General features: G+C 43.6%; 1 protein-coding gene across 1 annotated transcript in view; it reads left to right on the top strand.

The window, feature by feature from the left end:
- LOC111151949 (thromboxane A synthase 1) overlaps positions 1–25,522 on the top strand; it is a 164,657-nt gene that overhangs the window by 29,131 nt on the left and 110,004 nt on the right. Inside the window, exon 3 of the mRNA XM_022510192.1 lies at positions 23,520–23,613. Coding sequence (XP_022365900.1) covers positions 23,520–23,613 — 94 coding nt within the window. The remainder of the gene's footprint in view (positions 1–23,519; positions 23,614–25,522) is intronic.

Below are 25,522 nucleotides of genomic sequence, written 5' to 3'. Positions count from 1 at the left end.
GGGAATAAGGTCTGAGATGTCAGCTGCCTTCCTGAGCTTTAGTTTCTAATGATAGAGTGGAGACAGAGTCATCCTGCTCTTGTCTCCTTAAAAGGGGAGTATGAGTACCTCATGATCGATAAATCTTATATCCACATATATTATTAGTCTGCCGATGCCAGTTTGTATCTCCTAGTTGTAGGTGTTTAAAAAGAGAAGAAAATCTATTTCTTGAAAAGTGCTTTATAAATCAAGCTTTAAACCCAATGCGCTTTCCAGAAACATGTAAAATTTTCCTATGACAAAATTTACATTTCTCCTCTGGTCTGAACAGTACCTGCACAATTCTCTTGGCCATTTCGTCTTTGTCTCACTGTTGACACCTGCCTCGCCCATGGGTTTGAGAACTGGAAACGTAAGTGAGGCATATCAAATCCGTACATAAATCCTGGGAAGTCTTCCTCTACTCTCTCTCATAGACCAGACCTTTTGTTTCCTGCACACTCCTGTCTAAGCCCTCACCTTCATTACCCCTTAACTATGACACTGTAATGTTTCCTTGTAGATTTTAATCCCTCTCATCTTAAAATACCCAAGTAAGCCAGCCAGCCAACCAACTAACCAACTAACCATCTCTTCTTTGTCTGCGTGTTTCACTCAGCTACCACTACACTCATCCTTCTCTTTCCAGCCACGAGGCTAGAAAGAGGACCCTACACTTGCTCACATTCTCATCTCCCATTCACCCTTCAGCCCCACTGAAATGACTCCCTCCGAGGCCACTCCTAAATGGAATTAACATTTCCACATCCTTCTCTTTCTTCAGAGATTTGTAATATTTGACTCTGCCACATCTAGTCTCTATTACTGTTGGGTGCCTGCCAGAGACCTCAGTAGCGCAGGGGTAGAAAAGAGGCAGAGTACCTTGATTATGATCCAGTGGCCTCATTTTACAGATGAGGAAATGAATGAGCAGAGAAGTCAGGAGAATTGACCTGTATTAGCTACAGTTGCAATGCTGTGTAACAAACCACCCTAAGCTCATTGGCAAACAACAGCATTCATTTTTCTCAGAGTCTGTGGGTTAGTTCTCAGAGTCTGGGGGGGTTAGTTCTGTTCTAGGCTGCGGGTGGGGTTCAGATCTGATCCATATGTGTTGGTAATGGGGCCCAGGCTGAAGAGGATAGGTGGGGGGAAAACTCTACTCCTGACAGATCACAAGAAAGCAAAAGATGCCAGGGGAAATGATGCCTCTTGAGGCCTCAGTCTGGAAGTGGTTTAATGTCACTTCTGCCTGTGTTTCTCTGGATAAGGTAAGTGATATGCCCAAGCCCAACATTCATGGGGTGGGGGGAGAAGACGCCACCCACCATAATGGGAGGTACTTGAAAGCTGTCCAATAAAGGGCGATGATATGGGATTTTGATACAGGGAGGGCATGAAGAATTGCAAGCAATGATTCAATTACTGTATGCTCCAAGATTTCACATCTGGGTTCTGATCTCTGGCAAAGCAGAAAGAGGCCATGAGTGACAAAACAAAATAAGAAAAATAAAAACAGAGAACCAACAAACAAAACCTTAAAGCTATCAGGCACCTGGATTTTTACTGTAAATGAACACAGTGACCTCTGAAAAAAAGAACAGACATTGGTGGGGAATTTGGCAGCCGAGACGCTGAGATGGCAGGTCTCGGCGGGTCTTGGCCGTGGAGTGACAAGCTGACACCAACAGTACTAACGTCGGGTCATGAGCTCAGGGGAGGGGCTCAGGTTGACCGGAACCGAGCCTGGGGACGTGCCTGGGAATTTCTGGTGAACAGGCATCGGAGGCCAGGGGCAGACAGTTGACAGTGCTGGAACATACTCTGAGAAGAACAAATAGTGATTCAGGAGATGAGGAAGGGAAGGGAGTGGCTGACCCATCGGGGACCCAACTCCAGGCTAGAAAAGCAGGATGGAAGGGAGGCATTGCTGAAGTCCAGAAGACCCGAAGAAGCCTGGGTGTAGAAAACCGAGTGTGTCCACCCTATCCTGAAATATATTACAACCAGGGGACATCCTTGTAAATTGTGAGCTGCAGTGTTTAGGATAAATTTATTGTTCTATGCTGGGCAGTAAATTTTTGGGTGCTGTTATACCAAGACATGGCTATGGCTGAAGACAGAAATAGTTCCAGAATTGTTTTAAATATTCTCATGGGTGCTAAGGCCTACTGTGTTATTAAGAATATATATATGTTTTAGGATTATCTCTTGCCCTTCAAGAAAGTAACCCTTGGTGCTGGCTAGTGGTTATAAGATGAAAGGGTGTAACCCAGTATCACAAAGCCTGTTACACAGGGTGAGTTTCACTCAGGTTTTCAAAGACAAAGAAAGACTTTAAACTCACTTCTGGGCTCCTCCCTGTCATATACTTGTATACACTGTTCTCTACAAAGCTGTTGGCAGATCTGAACAGGGGACTCCTCTTGCCGTCCGAAAGGCCACAAGATTTTGTTTCCTTTTTCCTTATAAACCAGGAATGCTGAGTAAAACAGCTAAACACAGATGAGTTCATGTAATGATACATACCAGAAGAGCCAGGGCGCCTGGGTGGCTCAGTTGGTTAAGCAGCAGCTGCTGGTTTTGGCTCAGGTCATGATCTCAGTGTCCTGTGATCAGCTGCATGGGGCTCCCTGCTCAGCGGGGGGTCTGGTTCCTCTTTCCCTCTGCCCTCCCCTCACTTGCACATTCTCTGTCTCCCTCTCAAATAAATGAATAAGTCTTTTTTTTTTTTAAAGATTTTTATTTATTTATTTGACAGACAGAGATCACAAGTAGGCAGAGAGGCAGGCAGAGAGAGAGGGGGAAGCAGGCTCCCCGCTGAGCAGAGAGCCCGATGCGGGGCTCGATCCCAGGACCCTGAGATCATGACCTGAGCCGAAGGCAGAGGCTTTAACCCACTGAGCCACCCAGGCGCCCAAATGAATAAATCTTAACAACAACAACAACAACAAAAATCACAAAAGTGTCCCCACATCCCAGCCAGCAAACAACAAAGCCTAGCTTTCAGAATGAGCTGGGGGGAAAATGTTTTTGAATTAGTGTCTTCTTTCATTAGGGTCAGTTTCTTTCTGTCTCCTTTTTCCCTGTCCCCAGAGTGGTCAGGAAGATCTGTCCCCACCCACACACACATGTGGGTTACTCCCTTCAGGCTTTTTTCAGGACTGCTGACAGTTCTGATGGTCTCTGCCCTGAGTTGAGTAGTGTCCCCCCAAAATACAGGTCCACTGGGGACCTCAGCATGTGGCCTTAGTTGGGAATATGGTCTTTGCAGATGCAAACAAGTTCAGGGGAGGTCACAGTGGATTCGAGTGGGCCCTAATCCATGAGTGACTGTGCTTATAAGAAGAGGGACCCTGGAGGCAGACACAGCTAAAGCAAAGAAGATCTGAGGTCACAGACACACAGGTGACAATGGAGGCAGGCTTGGAGGGATGTGGCTACAAGCCAAGGACTCTAGGGATTACCAGCAACCCCAGAAACTAGGAAGAGCAAGGAAGGGTCCTTTCCTAGAGCCTCAGAGACCATGTCCCTCCTGACACCTGGATGTCAGACTCTAGCCTCCAGAGCACCTAGAGAACACAGTTCCGTGGTTGTAATCCCTCAGTGTGGGTTACTTTTCTTTTCTCTTGCTCCTAGGAGACTCCTGTAGTCTCCTTTTTCTTATTGGCCTTGCTGAGCCAGAGCAGACCCATCAGAGGCCTGGCTGGAGGCTCAGGCCCCTCCATCAGTCAGACTAAGACCTGGGCTGTGCCCTTGGGGCCAGGCTCTAAGCCTCAGTTTCCCCATTTATGTGGTGGACATAACAAGAATGTGGTTGGAGAGGAAAGGGCACAGTGCTTGATACAATGCCTAATCCATAGCAAGAGCTTGGGAAATGTTTCCTATCATTGGCCATGTCTTTCTGACAGCTCTACATCCATTTTCATCCCCCTTAGCTAGAAACTTTCCTGATTTTATTCTTCAGTAAAAGCCAAGAAGGTCCTACATATATGCTTGGTCAGGAGAGAGGGCATCTGGCCCAGTGCCTAGCACAGAGGAGGCACTAACTACTTAATGGAATCAAGAACAGAGCAACCAAAGCTTGTTTCAATCATAGGGAAGAGCAGCTTACAGACTTTACAAGGCTCAGTAACCAGCTTGAAAAACGCAAGGTGAAACTTTGGAAGAAGGATGTACTTGAATTAAATTGGCTCACACTGGGGCAAGGGCGATGTGGCAGCCAGTTCCCAAGATGACTCCTAATGACCCCTGTCCCCCCCCCCGCCCCCGCCATTTTCATAGTCGTGCACAGTACCCTCCCCCACTGTATCAGGGTCAGCCATGTGACCAATAAAATACAACCAAGGTGACGATCTGTCACTTCCAAGATTAGGTTGTAAAAGATTGAGGCTGCCATCTTGGGCTCCCCCCCGCCGCTTCCCTTTGACCGCTTGCTCAGTGGGGAGCGAGATGGCCCATAGAATAAGCGCTACAGAGAGGCTCGTGGGCGATGTCCACCAATAGCTACATAAGTGAGCGTGGAAGCAGATTCCCCAGGCCCAGGCAAGCCTCAGACCAGTGCTGCCTCACTGGACAGCTTGACTGTAACCTAACGGGAGACCCAGAGCCAACACCCCTGGGGGAGCCCTTGCCCAGATTCTTGACCGGCACACAAACACTGTGTGAGGTAATAAATATGTGTTGCTTTAAGCCACTTTGGTTTTGGAGTAATTTGTTACACAGCAATAAATAGCCAGTACAAATGATGAGCTAAGAATGGCCAGGATAAGGCTGGGGCAGGAGACAGTAATTATACAAGAGACTGTAAGGTATAGGAGGCAGGTAAGAGGCCTAACCCAGATGAGCTGGCTATGGGGAAGGTCAGGCTGATTCTGTAGGTCTGCACCTCCGAACTAGGGCCCAGAGGCGTAAGAGCCAGAACCAACCACGCTGATGAGCAAAGGGCATCGGGACTCTCGGCAATCTTAGACTGGGGCTATTATTGCCTTCTGACCTTTTCCATACAATTTCCAGTTGGTCCTGTGGTTCTTCACCATCGCTAGGAGATGAGCAAAGGCCACAGGGTCAACTTGCTAAGAGTTAGGTCAATGCTGAGATCTGGGGACTACAGTAACAAACAAGATGCAATGGGATTATAAACATTTTGAAACACTCACAGTATCCTTTTGTTATCTCGATTGCCTAAGCATTTTAAGCCATCTGCAAAGCTGGGAGACAGAATTGGGTTTCCCTGGCCTGTTCCAGGCTATTGGGCAGGTCGCAGTTCAATAGAAAGATGGCAGTATTGGCTGGGTTCCTGAAGACATAACCTCAAATCCAATTGGAAAATATATATATTTTTTAAAGATTTTATTTATTCATCGAAAGACAGAGATCACAAGTAGGCAGAGAGGCAGGCAGAGAGAGAGGAGGAAGCAGGCTCCCCACTGAGCAGAGAGCCCGATACAGGACTTGATCCCAGGACCAGGATCATGACCTGAGCCGAAGGCAGAGGCTTTAACCCACTGAGCTACCCAGGCGCCCCTTATTGGCAAATTTTTTTGAGTGCCTACTAGGCAAGATACGAAAGAACAGAACCATTCCGTGCACCAGTAACCCTGTGCTCCTGTGTACCAACCTTGGTTACTTAGAGATACCGAAATTGGGCTGGCCAAAGAAACAGCTGGTCTACCCTGCATAGGCCAGGCTTCACTTCGAGCTCACCAGTCCTTACTTCAAGTCTTGTGGCCCTGCTGACTCAGTGGCCAGTCTGATCAACTGATTTGATCCCAGGGGATAATGGCATCTGCCTATTCACAGGCGTCTCAGAGTCCTTAAGCCACTCTCTAGTAGACGGGTTGGGTTGTAGGCGATGGGCTGTAGGCGATGGGCGGCTCCATAAACATACAAAGGAGAGACAGTAGAGGCTGCTAGCTAAGAGCACAGACTCCAGAAACAGACATCTCAGCCGCTTACTAGCTATGTGACCTTAGGTGAATCACTTAATCATTCTGAGCCTCAGTTTTCACATCTGCAAGATGAAGAGGATCATCATAGCACCGCATGCACAGAGCGTGGAGAGAAATATGTGAGTTAACATGTGTGAAACACTTAGACCAGCTCCTGGCTTACAGGAAACACTCTGTAATTATTCACTATGATTATGCAGGACACAGAGATGAGAGGATCCCCCTCTGTCCTCTCTGGGCTCTAATTTAATTGTCTGTTAGGGTTCACCCAAGGCAGATGTCACTCTTTCACAACAACATCTAAAGGGTTCTTTAAGGACTTCGTAAAAACAAAAGGATTAACTACAGATGACTAAACCCACAGGATGGAAACGGAACGAGGTACAGTAAATAATGAACTTGGGATTGTAATCCTACAGACAATACACTGAGCTTTCCACTCTTCATTTGCAGTCCCTCCTCATTAGGGAGCCCTTGGCCAAGGAGATGGTCTCTATGTGTCAAGGACAGTCTGGGAGGGCTCCTGGAGGAGGCAGCCCTCTGGCAGAGACCTGGAGAATGATCAGGACTTTCCAAGTGGAGAAAGAGGGCGGACACACCAGGCGGGGAAGGGTGCTGGGACCGGGGTGAGGTAAGCATGTGTCTGGGACACAAGATTGAAGAAGGTGCTCACTCTCAGGCTTGCACATTCCTGAGAGTGCGCGCCTCCTTAAACGCCACACCGTAGATCCCTTGCTGTGTCACCTTAGTCCGGGCCCTGACGAAGAGCATGGGGGAAGAGCCTGGAAGGATAAAACAAGTCGGCATAACTAGAAATGTTCCAAGTCGTGCAAGATTGCCAGAGTCTAAAGGCAGGGGAGAAGAGTCCACTTGGAGTGGCACTGAAGAGTCAGGCCAGGGCCAGATCACCCGAGGTCCTATGTGCCAAATAAAGGAGTTGAGTGTGTCTTGACAGGGAGCCAATAGAGAATTCCGAACTGGGCCACAGCATGGTCTGATTTGTGCATTAGCAGGATTCTTCTGGCACTGGTGCGGATTGGTGTGGACTGGATTATTGATGAAGGGAGAAACCAGAGGCTGGAAGGCCAGATCAGGACACAAAGGACTGGCCCATGCCCCAGGGAGACGATGAGGGTTGAAACAGGGCAGTTCCAGTTAGAAGAAAGGAGAAGAACACGCCCAAGATCTTCTGAAAGCAGAACTGACAGTACTTGACGATTGATTCCAGACAAAGATTGATGGAAAGAGTCAAAGACGACACTGAGGATACCAACTGGGGAGTTATTAGGTAAGATAAGAAGTACTTGGAAGGTTGTTAGTTACCAGGGCTTCCCCAAGTCCAAGGGATATCCCCCCTTCCCCCATTGGTTTTCCATAGGATATACTCTGGGGGGCGGGGGTGCTGGGATGTCTTACTCACCCTCTGTATGGTATCTACACTCTGTAAGGATTGCTGAACTGGACTGGCAGCCTTCCGGTCCCCATCCCCTCACCCTGCTCCGTGGCTTACAAGTAGCACTGGGGGTGTCAGCGTTCTTTTAAAGATGGCGGTGCAGCGGGGATCAGGCCAACATGGCAGTGTGTCCAGCCTGACCTTGGCCTGCATGACCTTGAGTCAGGGCGGCAGTATGGCTGCAAGCCAGGGCCGGACCTGAGCTGGCCTGGGGCTCTGGGAGGTAGGGGGAGGAGGGGGAGAGGCAAAAGGCAGTGAGGGCCTGTGGGGGAGGTTGGGGAAGCTTGAGCTTCCCAAGAAGAGAGCCATTTTGAGGTCGGAAAGTTGGCCAGAGGGCAGGCTGAAGGGCAGCCACGTTGAGTTGAACCCAGAGAGGCTGAAGCAGCTGAGCTGGGGGGAAGGGGGAAGTGTTCAGCAGCACCCCAGAAGCCAAGGCTGGGTAAGAGGAAGTGCTGAGGCCACAGGGCAGCGTTCAGAGGCAGACGCGGACTGACTTCCTCTGACCCGGGCTCAGCCACACACACTGACCCTATGGTTAACGAAAGCCCCCAGATCCTTCTCTACGAAGCCCTCTATGAGGCCAGGCCTCACTCTTCCTGCTCTGCATGCATTTCGTCCCATTCTCATAAACATCAAGTGAGTAAAAAAGCCAGTCTGAGCTCTTTGAAATATTAATTAAAGACACCACAGTTTCCTTATTTAACTGAGGGTTGCTACCTCATTTGGGATTATTAGCAAAGCAAGACAGCCTTTGTTGTGCTTGACAAAGTGATTAATTCAGACTCTAGGTGAATTTTTGGCTTTCTCAACATCTTTTGATGTGCTAAGATTCCCTAGTGAGGACAAATACCATCAATTACTTAAACAAGCCATTACCTTGAGAGCACAATTATCAGTGAGGCCCAGTCTACTAATTGGCAGATAGATAAAAATGAACTCTGGGCTCTGGCCTGGACCCTTAACTGTCCACGAGGAACAAGAGTCCTTTCAGTTGTCTCCTGGTGATGCTCCCACTGACCTGGGGCCACCTAGTTCTTTTTCCACCTCTGCAAAAATACATCTCTGGTGACTTGTGTCTCTAGATCTAGAAGCTGCCTGTGTCTCTCTGATGAGAGCCTCATTCTTGTGGGCAAAGCTGCAGAACTCAGCAGCGGGGCAACTCGGAAGACGGGAGTCCCCAGGAGCAAAACTCTTTCTTGACGGGAGTTTGTAAGAAATTCAGGGGGACTTGCTTTTTACCTCTCAGGAGCTATCTATCCTCCAGCTTCCGGGTGAAGCAGGATGAGGTCGGGGCTTTTGTAAGATGCCACGTCTGGGCCTACGGTCCCCTCACACATAAGGAATTCAAGGCCCAAATACAGGAGGCAGCATTTCCTTTTCAAGTGTATAAACATATAAAGTTATATGTGAATTGCTCTGTATTTAAAATTGATACGTTTAAATATGCCATAATAAATATAAATGTTTTATTTAAACATATTTATTATGAATATTTTTTGAATGCATTAAGCCATTAGTCATTTTTTTTCCTTCTCCATGCTGGAAGAGAGGTTTGAGGGGAAGACGTCAGGCCTGCATTTATATATGTCATTGTTTTTTTCTCGTGTGTGTGTGGGGGGGGAGGGAGGCTCAGACGAGTTAAATTCAGTCAAATAATCAACACTTTAAAAAAATCCAGAAGTGCTTCATAAATAGCACTTAACTGATTTTATGACATAATTTAATTGCTTTGCTCTATTTTTCAAACAAAAGCTAGGTTGCCTGTGTTTTCACCTTGTGAAACTTCTCTGTGCTTTTCCTTAATTCTCGCTGGTGCAGAAGGGCAAGGCCCACTCCCAGAATCTCTTCATGGCCACCCGCGTGGCCTGGAGGAGAGTAGTGGAGCAGGGGCTAAGGTGGCTTCACTGTGCCCCCTCCCTTCCTGACCACCAACTCTGACTCCCTGCCCTTTGCTGCTTCTGCCCGAGGTGCCAGCTAATCCCTGCTGGTAGGTTTTCTTGGGGTGGGATGGGCATCAGAAAACCTGAGAAAGCAGGGCCCCCTCCATGCACCCCATGCTCCCCGCTCACCAGACCTGGTTCCCCAGTCCTTCCAAAGCAGCGCAGTCTTCCCGCGCCTTCCCCTGCTGTAGGCCAGCTTTGACTCCTCTGTCCTCAGTTTAATGGTTTTCTGGAGACCGGTCATCTTTGGAGGGCCCTGTTGCCTGAAAACTAGCCGTGAGGGGAAGTAATAAGCATAAGGACCGCTTGTCATTTGTTCTCAGCTTCGACAAATACCATCCAGTAGTCGGACGGAGGAAGTGCTGTTATCAAAATACAAAGCGTACATTTCATTTGGCACGGATGCTTCTTCGCGGCAAGGATCATAACGTAAATGCGTAATTAACTGCTTGTCATGAGCCACTGAGAGTCTGTCCGGTCCACTAGGCTGTACGTGCCATGTCCCTGTGGCCTCCCTGGCACCGGGAGCCGGGTCTGCTATGAGACATACAGGGACTGCATGTTGACCCAGTGATACTCTTCATTTGTGACATGTCAGTTCCCATTAGCCCTAACAGTGATAATGCGCTTCACCACGAGGACCTCTCCCCTTCGGGAGGGTAAACTACTATCATAGGGTAGAAGCAGACCAGCAATGGCAGAAGCAGACCAGCTCTCCTCGGTTCTGAGAAAGGGAAGGACAGGATGATGAGATTCATTCACTCTAATTCTGCACGTGCGCCCTGGGAGAGATGCTTCAGCATCCTCTGGCCGAGCCGTTACGCCATCAGTTGAGCTGGGGCAACTGAGACAGAGCACATTAAAAAAATGTCACCTGCTTGGACCATCCTTGAGAGCCGGGTCTTTCCACCAGTGGCCTGTGGACCACCCGTGGCACAACAGTCCTTCTAGGGGGTTCACAGACCTCAAAAGTTTTCCATGGTAAGGTGTTGATTTTTACCATTACTTTTTCTTTTTGGAAGTGGTAATGGTTTTCATTTATGGCCATGACATAGTTTCCTTTTAAATGAATGCATTTAAGTTTATTTAAAGGAAATGGGGAAGCAAGTAACAGCCGAGGAGATTTGCAGATATGACACAATTGTAAAGATGTTCTACAAATGACTGAATTTAGAAGTTTAATGTCTTCATACCGATTGAGATTTATTGACTCAACCGACTCTCCTGCTCTGAAAAGATGGGATAAAAATGGAAAAGTTAGCTCTCTGTGCTATAATAGTCATCAACTGGATGACTTATTCTTTGTTTAAAGAAAATTGTAGTATCTTCTTTAAAATATTTATCTGTTGGCTGTTCAGGCGGTAGAGCCAGCAAAGCCTAGTTCAGTGATGGCCCAGACAGAGGCTGTGTCATATGAGCCTTGAGTCCGCCTCTGCCCCACCCCCAAGGAGCTGTACCACCCAGTTCTCTCTAAACAGGAAGCCCTGATGATCTCACTGTCCCCACAGAGACATTTCCCCTTTTCAGGCACACTCCAAAATAAAGTCAGGATATATACACAATATAAGGTGATATGGCAACTGAATAATGACTCCCAAAGATGTCCAGGTCCAAATCCCTGGAAACTGTGAATGCCATTTAGATGGCAAAAGGGACTTTGAGGATGTGATTAAGGCTCTTGAGATGGGGAAGGTGTCCTGCATTCCCCGCATGGGCCCTAAATGTAATCACAAGGGCCCTTATGAGAGGGATGCAGGAGGAGTCAGAATTAGAGACATTAATGTGGTTACTGAAAGTAGAGATTGGAGAGATGTGGCCATAAGCCAAGGAGGCAAAGAACTGATACTCCCCTGGACGGAAAGAAACAGCCCTGGTGACATCTTAACTTTAGACTACCACGATTGAGTCTGGACTATGGACCTCCAGAACTGTAAGATAATACATTGTTTTGTTTTAAACCATTAGCTTTGTGGTGTTTGTTACAGCAACAATAGGAAACTAATACAGCTAGGAGAGCGTACTTTAAAAATTTCCTTCACTTTCTTTTTTTTTTTTTTAATTAAATTAAATTTTTTGTGTGTGTTCCAAGATTCATTGTTTTTTTTTTGTCCCAAGATTCATTGTTTATGCACCACACCTAGTGCTCCATGCAATATGTGCCCTTCTTAATACTTACCACCAGGCTCACCCAACCCCCCACCACCCTCCCCTCCAAAACCCTCAGTTTGTTTCTCAGAGTCCATAGTCTTGCATGGTTCATCTCCCTCTCTGATTTCCCCCAACTCATTTCTCCTCTCCTTCACCCAATGTCCTTCACGTTATTCCTTATGCTCTACAAGTAAGTGAAACCATATGATAATTGACTCTCTCTGCTTGACTTATTTCACTCAGCATAATCTCCTCCAGTCCTATCCATGTTGATACAAAAGTTGGGTATTCATCCTTTCTGATGGAGGTATAATACACTTTCTTTTTTAATTTTATTTTTTAAATTTAAATTCAATTAATTAACATATAGTATATTAGTCTCAGAAGCAGAGTCAGTGATTCCTTAGTCTCATATGATACCCAGTGTTCGTTTTATCACATGCCCTCCTTAACTCCCATCACCCAGTTACCCCATCCCCCATCCCCTCCCCTCCAGCAACCCTCAGTTCATTTCCTATGATTAAGAGTCTCTAATGGTTTGTCTCACTCTGATTTGATCTTGTGTTATTTTTCTCTCCCTTCCCCTATGATCCTCTGTTTTGCTTCTTAAATGCCACATATGAATGAGATCATATGATAACTGTCATTCTCTGATTGACTTCTTCCACTTGGCATAATACCCTCTACTTCCATCTATGTCATTGCAAATGGCAAGATTTCTTTTTTCTTTTCTTTGCTGGCTGAGTAGTATTCCATTGTGTGTGTGTGTGTGTGTGTGTGTGTGTGTGTGTGTGTGTGTGTATCTATATATCTATATATATAGATATATATACCACATCTTCTTTATCCATTCATCTGTTGATGGACATCTGGGCTCTTTCCGTAGTTTGGCTATTGTGGACGTTGCTGCTATAAACATTGGAGTGCATGTGTCCCTTTGTACCTTTGGGGTAAATACCAGTAGTGCAATTGCTGGGTCATAGGGTAGCTCTATTTTCAACTTTTTGAGGAACCTCCATGCTGTTTTCCAGAGTGGCTGCACCAGCTTGCATTCCCACCAACAGTGTAGGAGGGTTCCTCTTTCTCTGCAACCTCTCCAACATCTGTCATCACCTGACTTGCTAATGATTTTAGCCATTCTGATTTGTGTGAGGTGAAAAAATTCTCTCACTTTCTAATAGGATTCACCATACTGATCTTTTTTGTAGGTACCACTAGACATTTAAAATAATACTAATTACAGAGGAGTCAATTAAAAAGTTTCAGGATCTATTTATGTTTTTGAATAGACATTCATGTGATTGAAGTATCAAAATAGTATCATGAAGTATCACCAAGAAGTACAGTGAAAAGTCTTTCTCCTCTTAGGATCCCTAGAGATCATTTTCCACTAAACAGAACCAGGGCTTCTTGGGAAAGTGGATAATCTAGGTCTAGGGCAAGAAATGTACAAGATGAACCTGGAGCATCTTGTCATTTCAGAAAGCAAGAAGGACATTCTATCAAAAATACTCAGGAGCAAACTTATAAATGCTCCCACTAGCCAAAGATGGGACAATTTGATGAATAAAATGATGATTGCAATGGACCAAAGAGCATCAAATATTTTTAAATCCATGAATTCATAAGGATACAAAATATCATGAGTTACTAATGTAAGATGTTACAGAATCAACTCATTATTTTGAAAACTAACAATAAAAGGAAAGACTTGAACATTGATCCTACTTTTCTTATATGAACAGTTCCTCAGAGTAATTGTAGCAGAAGAGGGTAAATTCAGAATTATTCCAGCTAATAAGTGCAGAAGGAATATCAGCATTTTGCAGCTTCTAATGAATTAATAGATCTAGGTGATAATCCTCACAGCAGCTAAGATCACAATAAAAGAGAAAAATAGACATTATCAATCTCCCGTAGAGCAGTCTTGCAGAAGAAGCCTCTGGATCAGTGGTTTCCAAACTTGGAACACCACAAGCACCTGAGGATCTTTTTAAAATTCCAGAGCCCAAGCAACACCCTAAATAATTAAGTCACCACCGGGGGTGGCGGTGGGACACAAAATGAGAATATTCTGAAGGTTCTCGAGGTGCAGACAAATTCAAGAACCAATGGTTTAGATCTCATTACCAGACCAGGACTGAAGAACATGTTGAACTACACCAGAGGAAGCAACCAGTGAAATTCAGACTATGGGAAAACCTACAAGACACAACCTGTTCTGTTTATAAAAAATGCAAGAGGAAAAAAGGTGGGTGTGAGGAAGTTGAGGGAAATTTAGAGACTTGATACTTAAAAGGCCTCTGACCCAATTACAACATATAGAATTTATTTAGGTCCTCATTCGATAATCATACTGTAAAATTATGAGACGATTGGGGAAATTTAAATGCCGACTATGGATAATATTGTGTCTTGATGACTTTCCAACTTTGCTGCATAGTATACTATTCAATATGCATAATGATTTATTTAACAATGCATAATGATTTATTTAAACAGCCCCAAACTGACAGATATCTAGGTTGTTTCCAATCTTTCCATGTTGTAGAAATGCTGAAATGAATACCCCTCTACATACATATATGTTCAAGTATATGGGTAGAACAAATTCCTAGAAGTGAATTTGATGGGTCAAAGGGAAATGCATATGCTAGATACTAGCAGATCATCCTCCTCTGGGCTTGTACCAGAGTAGAAGAAGTGGAGATGGAGAGAAGTGGGCAGATATGATAAGAGTGTATGTAAAGTATGAAAAATGAAAGAAAAGGCTAAATCAGGTCTAATATCAGTCAGCTTCAGGTAAGTTTCACATGGATAGCAACCGCCTCCAATCTCAGTGATTTACATCAACAAATATTTATTTCTTGCCCCCACGAAATGTCCAGCATGGGCCACTTTGAGCTCTGGTCCTCCTCATCTTCATAACAGGACCCAGGCTTCTGGAACAACTCTCACTTGGGAAACTAGTGGTCTCATGGCATAGGGGAAAATATCAAATGGCTCACCACGTGCTGTTCTGTTGAGTTCTGCTTGGATGTGGCACACATTGTGTCTGTTCATGTTCAGTTGGCCAAAAAAAGTCATATAACCCAGCCTATTGTAAATGGGCTGGAGATGTATAACCCTCCACCTAACTCGGGTAGTCATATTTTAAACAATCACACACTCGACCATGTCTCAGATGTTTCTGGCTTGAGCAACTGGTGGATTGTGGTTGCAACAGTGACATAGAGATGACTGGGCAGGATGAAATTTAGAGGGAAAACTGAATTCAGGTCTAGATATGTTAAGTTTAATGTGCCTAATAGACATTAAAAGGGTACAGCCAATTTGGCAGTTGGATAAAGAAGAGTTCAGTGGAGAGAATGGAACTAGACATGGAAATGTGGAAGTTAGTGATGTATAGGGGTATGTAAGCTGATGAGACTATTAGAAGGAAAGGAGCCAGCAAAGACACCAAGAAGCAGCTGCTGAGGTCGAAGGAGTGCCAACAGGGAGCATGAGGAAGAGAATGATTCAGGAAGAAGAAACTGTTCATCTGTGCCAAATGCTGCTCAGAGGTCAAGTACAAAGACTGGCAAGGAATCACTGATTGACCCGGTCAGGATCATGGGTGACCTTGACAAAGGCAGTCCCAGTGAAGTGGTGGGTACACAAAACGTAGTTGGAACAGCTGGAGAAGAGACTAGGGGTGTAGAAGGGAAGAGAACAAGTCTAGATAATGCTTTCCAAGGAAGTTACCGGCAAGGAAGGAAGAAACACAAGGCAATAACTAGAACCGAAGGAATTTGCCCTTTTTCCTCCAAGATGGAAGATACTGCAACATGTCTGTATATGGATAGGAACGATCCAGTAGAAAAGGAAACAGGAACACAACAGAAAGAAGAAGTAGTTGAGCATTCTGAGTAAAAGACAGGTAAGAAACAGAAGTGAGGGGGTTGGCTTTTACAAGGACAAAAGCTCTCTCATCATGATCGTCAGTTAATTAGTATCTGTTATTATTGTACTTTGGGTTTCTAATAAGCCTGCCTTTGTTCCCGGCGTAGTCACTGTGTGTTCTCATGTGTTGGCTTATCCGCAGCATCCCGGCCTCGAGGACGAGAAGGAACAGGTTAGTGGAGTTAGTTGCTACCAGCACCTGTTTGAAATGTGGCCGACCTGGTTTCCACTCTCATTCAACTGTGGCATCATCGCCTTGGGTACATTCCCTGGCTTCTTTAAAATTTAATTTCCTAATCAGTAAGATGAAGATAATATTGATTTCTACCTTTACATGATTGTTGGAAGGTTCATGTAAGACAATGTATAAAAAGTTCTTAGCACAGTACCTGGTACATAGGAAACATTCAAAATTATTATAAATTATAATAATAGTAATGACTCTATAACTCTCTTTGCATGTCTGTATAAATGTATTTTTCTTCTATTGTGACAAAGCTGTCATCACGTTAACGATTACAATGACTAGGCTTTTGTGGTTCTTACATTATTGGGGAAAGAACTGCACATCAGTCAGATATTCGGTATTTGCTCAGTACTCCTTCATTCTTCTACCTCCAGAGGAGTGAAGATTAGAAGCAGTTCCCTTTTCTAGGTCTTTGGATTCAAATTATAATGAATTTTACTTACTATGTCTTGTGGATAAGGCTGGGCAGAATTGAAAACAATTGGAAGGTCTTATAATTCTAAAATATCTCCCTGAGTTTTGCTTGTGTGAACCTTACAGTACTTTTTTTTTTTTTAAAGATTTTATTTATTTGAGAGAGAGAGAGAGCATGAAAGGGGCGAGGGGCAGAAGGAGAAGCCAGCTCCCTGATGAGCAGAGGGCCTGATGTGGGACTTGATCCTGGGACTCCAGGATCATGACCTGAGCCTAAGGCAGTTGCTTAACCAACTGAGCCACCCAGGTGCTCCTACAGTACGTTTTATATTATATTCAGAAGTTTCCTATTAGAATGTTATTAGACAATGAAAGCACTACATTTCAAAATGTGTAGGATGCAAGTAAAGAAGTCTTTGGGTGGGGGGGAGAAGTACTTAGAGTAGGATTTACATCCTTAACTACATTTGTTTTTTAAAAATACTGAAAAAAAGTGAGTTATATTGTTAACTTAAAAACTCAAACAAAAAAACAAAGAACAAAGAGTAAACCCAAAGAAAGTAGAAGAAATCCCACAATAAAAAATGAGTATAAAATAGTGAAATACAAAACAAACAAAAAATCTAGAAATGATCAAAAAAGCAAAATTTGATGCTTTGAAAAGATTAATAAAATAAACAAGCTTAAAGCAAGACTAATCTAGAAAAACACTCTAAGCAAACTAGTAATAGAAGAAATGTCCTTAACCCAATAAAGGATATCTGTAAAAAATCTGCAGCAAAACCTCACACTTGATTTTTTAGATACACTCCCATAGTCAGGAGAATGAAAAGGATACTCTCTTTTATTGCTGCTTTTAAACATTGTACTAGAGGTCCTAACCAATGTAATAAGAGAAGAGAATGAAAAATGAGAGAAAAGGATTAAAAGAAATAGAACTGATATTATTTGTATAAAATATGACTGTCGGCATAAGAAATCAGATATTCCACAGGTGAATCAGTAGAACTAAAGAGAAAGTTTAGAAGCATCCTTGATGATAAGATTGGCATAAAAAACAAATGGTGAAATCATATGGTATTTGTCTTTCTCTGATATATGTGGAATTTAAGAAACAAAACAGATAAACACAGGGGACGGGAAGGAAAAAATAAGATGAAAACAGAGAGGAAGAAAAACTATAAGAGATTCTTAACTATGCGAAACAAACAGGGTTGCTGGAGGGGCAGTGGGGGGCACTTGCAGTAATGAGCACCAGGTGTTATATGCAACTCATGAATCACTAAACTCTACCTCTGAAACTAATAATACACTATATGGTAATTTTTTTAAAAGTCCAAATGGAGTTTCTACACATGAGCAATACCAATTCTTCTGTGCATAAGATTAGAAAATGTTACTGAACGAAAGAGATAACGGAATTAATGGAGAGCTACAACACATTCATAGGATGAGAATACTCAATGTGGTGATAACGTTTGTACTCTAATTTATAAATCTAATGCAATTCCAATAAAAATATCTCAACAAAATTTTTCATCAAACTAGACTAATTAATTCTAAAATATGAGAAAGTAAGATATTAAAAAGTATTACAGAATTATAATAGCTAAAATAGTGAGGGATTTCCACAAGCCAGACAAAAGGATCAGAATAGACCCAAGCACCACTAGTACTTAGGTGTATGACAGAGGGGGCCAATCAGCAGGGAAAGAGGAGCAGGACAGCAAACATACTGTCTCTTGGCCAACTGTTTATCGTGGTATGCTTGGCTTTAGGGCGGGATTATTTTACCAGGATCCCAGGGACATACTTGTTTGATGAGCCCCCTCTCATTATAGAACCTGACTCAACACATTACCCTCTGATGATAGATTTGGTGTCTCAGGTACTTGGAAAGGAGGGACTCTGAGTAGGGACATCAGATTCTTGTTCCTGGAAAAGGACACCGACTTTATAGATTAGTGAATGAACATTCTGGTTTGCAAGTTTTATCTTAGTAGATAATCTAACTAGTACTACTAATGGAGACATGGATGAATGTACACCAGATGATTTCCAGCCCTGAAGTCAAGCTGAGAGCAAGGTCTTGAAGGAATGGGTTCCAGGAAAGGGGACTGGACATGAGGCTAAGGATGCTGAAACAGGGATGAGGTGCTGACAGGGCAACTGGGATGACCTCTTCTAGAAGCTTTATATTTCCAAGGAACTCCTGGAGGGAGGCATGACTGAGGCAACCGCTATGCTTACAGTTTCTGTAGTATAAATGGGCCAAGGAAGGAGAAGAAAATAGAATTTAAAATCAACTAACAAGGCAATGGTGAGTTATTTTCTAAATAAAAACTATTCAGAATTCATTTGCTTATCTTCCTCTCCCAGTCCAAATGTGTGCTTGGAGTCAGCCTGCAGTCACCTATCAATGACTGCTCAGTTTCCAATTAATTATTTAACCAGTCAGTGTGGCACAATTGTGCCTGCCACCTAGATAAGCCATGGTAGGAACGGTGGGGGGGAATCATTTTGAAGTTGGGAAATATTTTTGAAATTAGAGGAAAAAGAGATGGCAAAATGTATTCTCTCCTTCTGTCTCTCTCTCTCTCTCTCTAATAATGAAAGAAATGCAGACATCAAGATACACTGACATGTCTACAAAATTAGAAAAAAATTTCATGAGGGCCTTTGGTGAAATGGATACACACACAGTGAGACTTGTTGGGACAAACTTTCTGGGAAGCTTTGTGTACCAATGTTTGAATCCGGTGACCCATGGATTTCAGGTCTGGGAAAGCTCCATGGAGAAAGTGCTGGAAAGGCTTGATGCACAGAGATATTCATTACAGTAGCATAATTTAAATTAGCTAAAAATTCAAGATCACCCTAAATATTTAATATTAAGAATAGTTTAGTATATTAGGATATGTCCATAAGAGGAATATCATATAGCCATAGAAATAATATTCATAAAGGATTCATGACATGGAGATTTTTCTTTATATTAAATGAAAAAAGTAGAAATACAATGAAATAGAACTAGAAAAACATTATAGAAAATAGAATCTCAAAAATAGAAAATATCCTCAGAGAAAAAACTGTAAAGAATTAGAGTAAAATGGAAGTAGGCCATGTCTCCAATAGTTGGTAGTATTTTTTGCCCAAATTTCTATCAAAGCTAGCCAACATCACATTCTGTTCCTTTGTCTTAAGACCTTTTGAGAAGCTACAATTTAAAGTCTTAGTTTCTAATAACATTTCCAATGTGGCCACAATTTTTAATGGAATTGATGGTTGTACGTGTTGCAAGCGTAGAGAACCATGACAAAGGGCTTTTCTTCTCCAAAGAGTAGGACAGATGGGCTACCTGGCTTCACTGGAGGATCATAGTTTTTACCCCAGGAGATGTGCTCTTGCCAAAGGAATCTTTCAGCATTTCAAAAATATCAACAGCCTCTGAAACTCATCAAGGAGAAATTCTTTGATAGTGTTGGTGAGAACATCAGGGATGAACCAGGAGTTGGCTCTTTCCAGAAGCACACAGCAGAGAAAACCACTTCCTCTATGGTTGCTTAAGATATGCAATGAGGGAAATCTTGGAGGGCAGGCCATCATTTGATGGTCTTCTCTTGCTCCAAACCTCAATCAACTTGACTGTCTCTTTAATGAATGAGTCATCAAAATATCCCCTCAATTTATCACAAGTGGCTTCTTTGGCTAACCAGTGTATTGGCTGACCACTTTTGTTGAATCCACCAAGAAAGGGCTTTGTCTTGGGGAAAATGAAATGCTGGGGAATTTCTAGGCTTTATTTTTTTTAATTTTTTTATTTTTATTTTTATTTTTTTAAGATTTAAGTAGACAGAGAGGCAGGCAGAGACAGAGAGAGAGAGGGAAGCAGGCTCCCTGTCAAGCAGAGAGCCCGATGTGGGGCTCGATCCCAGGACCCTGAGATCATGACCTGAGCTGAAGGCAGTGGCTTAACCCACTGAGCCACCCAGGGCCCCAATTTCTAGGCTTTAAAAATGAAATCTTACTTTGGGAAATTGATCCACATGGTTCAATTTATTTAGCGACTGGCAGTGCAAGGCACACCATTGCCATTGCAGGGGTGTGTGTGCTGTACCAAGAAACAATGGCTTGAGCTTGAAATGAAACCAAACGATGCTATCTGAAGCTACTGCATATACTTTCTGATGTCATTTTCCAACATTAGTATCCTTAATGTAAACAACGATAGATGTCCATAATCATAATTAAGGGATATTTACAGTCATTCCCATCAAAGAGGGGCGCCTGGTGGCTCAGTCGTTAAGCATCTGCCTTGGCTCAGGTCATGATCCTGGGGTCCTGGGATCGACCCACATCGGGCTCCCTGCTCAGCGGGGAGCCTGCTTCTCCCTCTCCCACTAACCCTGCTTGTGTTCCCTCTCTCGCTGTGTGTCTCTCTCTGTCAAACAAATAAATAAAAAATCTTTTTAAAAAATTCCCATCAAAGAGAAGCTGTTCTGAATATCACATATGGCAGCCACTTGGTCACATATTACCTTTCACAGTAGCCTCCCAGGCCACCTGCACTTTTCTGATGGCACAGGACTTAATGGCACGATTTGACATAAAAAAAAGAAATTTCCTCTGCAATGACAGTTTTTAACGTAGCAGGAGGACATTTTAAAAATCTTTTTTCATTGACTCTCTAAAACTCATTCAGGGGTATTCCTGGTGTTTCCCTTTCCTAGGGGTTGTCATATAACAAAGTACTACAAACTGGGCTTAAAACACCAGAAATTTGTTGTCTCACTGTTCTGGAAGCTAAAAGTCTAAAATTATGCTTTTTGCAGGTCTGTGCTCCCTCTGAAACCTGTAGGGGGGACTCCTTCCTGGCTTCTTTCTAGCTTCTGCTGGTTTGCTGACCATCTTTGGTGTTCCCTGGCTTGTAGCTGTGTAACTCCGGTCTCTGCCTTTGCTGTCACATGAAATTTTCTCTGTGTCTCCATGTCTTCATGTGGCTATCCTTTTATGAGGACACCAGTCATGGGTTAGGAATCCACTCTACTTGAGTATGAGCTCATCTTTTTTTTTTTTTTAAGATTTTATTTATTTATTTGCCAGAGAGAGAGAGCTTGAGAGTACACAAGCAGGGAGAGCAGCAGATGGAGGGAGAAACGGGCTCCTGTTGAGCAAGGAGCAGGACTTGATCCCAGGACCCTCGGATCATGACCTGAGCTGAAGGCAGATGCTTAACCAACTAAGCCACCCAGGCATCCCAACCTCATCTTAACTAATCACATTAGCAACCACCCTGTCTCTAAATAAGATCATATTCTGTGGGTTAGGGGTTAGGACTTCAACTGATCTTTTTTGGGGGTGACAGATTCAAACCATAATACCTGGGGTCTATGAGTTGTCCAAAGAGCTTTTTTTTTTTTTTTTTTTTTTTTGAGATAGACAGAGGGCAGACAGAAGTCTGGAGGAAGTGATCTTTCCCCCTGATGATTTTGGTGCAAGGACTTTGGTTACTGATGACGAGTTGTGGCCACTTCCCAGCTGAAGATGCTCAAGTTCTATACTTGAGTATGGGTTGCAAAGTGAAGTTTATGCTTGTGTCCAGAACATTCTCTGCTGATGCCATATGTTTGAAAATGTCTGAATTTTGTGCAGAAACACACAAGCCATGTTTTTGTAAGTGGAGTTACATAATTAGGGCATGGACTTGCATTATAATTAGCACGTGTAATTAGGCACAGACTTCTTGTCCTTTAATTAGACAATCAAGACATCTAATTACAAAATTAAGATGTAATTATGTGGCCCAAGATCTACATATTTCCTTCCATCCATTAGAGATCACATTTAGAAAAAATAATTCACAAAAACTGATGAAGACATGAACCTGGAAACCAGATTCAAGGATGTTGAGGCAAGTCTTAAGTGGGCTGATAAGTCTTCTTTGGTCTTCCCTTTTAGGTGTGAGGGGAGTTATTTAAAATATCATAGTCTACTTGAACAAATAATTGTACATACTATGCTATCGACCTTTGGTACACACACTAATGAAGAGGAATGTTGGCACGACTAATCTGTATAATTCACATGTGGCTTCAGATGGTGATTTGCAATTACACTTGAACATGGACTTCCGTGTGATGTCCTAGGAATTCATTCAAACCCAGTAAAGCAGCCAGATGGTGGAAACCTCCTTCCCATTCTTGGTTCTCCCTTGTGACTACTTTAAAAGTAGACCCATTGCGCAGAATAATGCAAATCAACACTTGGGTTGGGTTGTCCTTTCCCTGAATATTTGAATATTTGATGAAAGTTCTTATTTTAAGTGCTCCTTATTGGACTATAGGTGGGCAAAGGGGAGGTCAAAGACTATAGCAAACATTCCATCTTTCTAATGATAAGTGAGTGATTTTTAGGGCAGCATTTTGTTCATCTAAATTCTAGTGTTCCTAGGAAGCTTGGCTGTGATGATACGTTCTATATTTTTCCTTGCTCCTAAATTGAGATTTGGCTGATCTCTGCATGATGCTAAACACCCAGTTTGACTCATTAATTTTTCTGAACTAACTGAACTTTTGACCTAATTGGCTGGCTGATTAGGGATTACAGCCATATGTCCAGGTTTTTCTAAGCCAGTTCTGACTTTAACTCTGTTACCCTCTGTTCCCATAAACTGGTGAAATATCATAGTAATTCCAATGTTTTGACAGCTACGCTGCAATTCTCAGACTGCTGCTTTCTCCTGGAAAGTGGCATCAAAATCTGTTGGGCCACGTTTCCTGATTTTTGGTTAAGAAAGTATGCTTCCCATATGGTTTCAGGCCATGAAAACAAAGACACAAAGAGGTTATAAGCAGTTGGCGATGAGGTCTTGTCTCCATGGTGTGTTCTCTGCCTCCCTATGTCTGTGTTTCTCTCTTAAGCCGTGGAATGTGATGAGGGACAAATTATGTGCAGAGGTCAGTTTTGACCAGCAAAACACATAAATTTGCACAGGGAACTTATTTCTGCCACTGGGACTTTTTTTTTCTTTGTCTTCTGATAATTGTTCATGGTTGATGTAAAAGCAAAGGAATTGAACTGGGGAGAGGTACGTTTTTAAAAAACAACATATTGATGGTGGGGAAGGGGCATTTAGAAGACAGCCTCGCCAAGGTGTCTCCCACCTCTGAGATTTTAGGATTCCTCCATCTCTAGCCTGTCATGGGATCAGGAGGAATTTCCTGGGGTCCATTCCACTCTTGCACCTCTATGCCTCTATTGCTTTGGTCCTTAGACACTGTCAACCAGAAACCACTCCTTCCACTCTACCTTGAGGAGAACTCACTAATTCTGTTTCCCAATAGAGTCAACATATGAATGAAAACTTCAATTTCTTGGTTTTTAAGATTTGCTTTTCCCCTCAGGTATTCCACATCAGCGTTTTCAAGACTGGAGAAGCTGGGCATCAGACATCCCAAGCCGTCTCCTTTTATTGGAAATTTGACATTTTTCCACCAGGTAAGGGCAGCCTTCCATTGTCTTCCAGCATAAGATATGCTGGGCCCAGGGCAGCTTCTCCCATGGAGCACTGTGTCCATCTAGGTCACCCACACGTGGGTGGTCTATATGTGAAGGCACTGTGTGATGAGCCTTCCCCTCCTTGAATGAAGTCTCACGTGACAACAATGTTCCATTGATTATCACTCATCAACATGTGTTGAGTCCTGCCATCTGTCCATTCCTCCATTTACCCCAAAACCAACTGACTGAGTATCTAAATGTGCCAGGCCCTGGGATGTGGAAGAAGTAGAGAGATTACTTATGCCCTTAAGCGTGTGCATGAAATCATGGTGTTCAGCACTAGATGGGATGTACCCTAGTGCTAGATTAGGCGAAAGAGATGGTAGCTGTGGTGTCCTTCAGAAGAGAGGAAGATCTGTCAGGGCTAGAATCACCCTGGAGGACTTCCTGGAGATGGAGGTCTGGCAGGAGCAATAAACACAAGGGCAAGAATGCAATACCAGGTGAGGAACAATAATATGTGTTTGTACTTAAATGAGAAATAGGGCACAGCTTGATGAGTAGCCTGGATTGACTAGAAGCCAAAGATGGGGGAGTGACAGCCTGGATGGCTGGCATTCTAGAAAGGTCTGCGTACTATCACTTGTGAGCGGGAGAGGGACCCTAAAGTGGAAGGTCATGCTGCAGGGGAGAAGACTTAGTTTAAAAAGTCTACATGATGTGGTAAGGGCTTGGCTCAGGTGGTGAGGGTGAAAGAGAAGGATATTGGGGGCAAAGTCAGTAACTCCTAGGACGAATTCGGCGTAGAGAATTCAAGGCAAATGAGCCAAAGCCTCTCTAAGTGTTGAGCCAGGTTCACAGGGAGAATGGCCATGGGTTGACAGAAACAGAAGGTCTGGAGGGCAGCTGGTCTGGGGAGATACCTTTGGTTGGCCGGAAAGACATGCAAGTGGAAAGGTCCTGTAGGCATTTGTAGATGGAGACCCAAGACACTATCTTCTAAGAATATTTTTGTTTCCCTTCACTGGGTTTTCTCAGAAGCCAGATGGTTTAATCTGCGAACTCATGGTGGTGCTGCCACCAGACCCTGCATCAGGAGCTGACAAATCCCACGTGTGAAGAACCGCTGAGCTGAACAGAGACAGGAAGGGCTAACTGGGCCAATCCTGGTCATATCTGTTCAACGTCGTTCTAGGATTTCCCCACCACCCCCCTCAGAAGGGCTGGCCCTCAGCACCGCACAGATAACAGCATTCGCTATTTCTGTCCTTTTCCCTCTTCCTCGGTTTCTTTTCCTTTCTCTTTTCTCTGTCCGACATTCTCATTCCTCTTTATTGTTGCTGTTGCTCTCTTCCTAGCGTTTTAAATACCTTCTCCCCACCTCTGTCTCAGGGCTGGCGCGCTCACAATGCTAAACCCGCAAACAGTGACCTCATTAAGGCTTCTGGTGAGTCCTTGAAGCAAGTGTGAAGAAATTTCTAAGTGTCAAAAGAGAACAACACGCTGGAGAGGAAATTCAAAATAAATAGATTTCACATATTTCTGGGAGGGGGGAATGATCAGTTGTATTCAGTTGAGTAATTTAGTACTAACATTCTGAGGAAAAATAGTAGAACTGTCGATATGAAGAGAACACTGTGCTCCTGCCTCTGGTAATTTCCACATATGCTCCTTTTCAGCTCATCATCCTTGTATGTACAAACCTTGCCAAGATCCTTCTAGAACATAGTAATTTCAGCGACTATTTTTATATTCATAGAAGCTTTCCTTGATGTATGGCAAGCTTAGACTGTGAAAGTGGATATAATAAGGATGGGATGTATTTCCATTAAGGACATCCACCTCTTCTACCCCCAACCCCCCAACACTCTCCTCTCCCCCACACCTCGGTTGTGTCTTCTTTATA

Source organism: Enhydra lutris, unplaced genomic scaffold (genome assembly GCF_002288905.1).
Source record: "Enhydra lutris kenyoni isolate GAN:26980312 unplaced genomic scaffold, ASM228890v2 scaffoldscaffold27, whole genome shotgun sequence".
Classification (NCBI taxonomy): Eukaryota; Metazoa; Chordata; class Mammalia; order Carnivora; family Mustelidae; genus Enhydra; species Enhydra lutris.
This window is presented reverse-complemented; position numbering and strand designations above follow the sequence as displayed.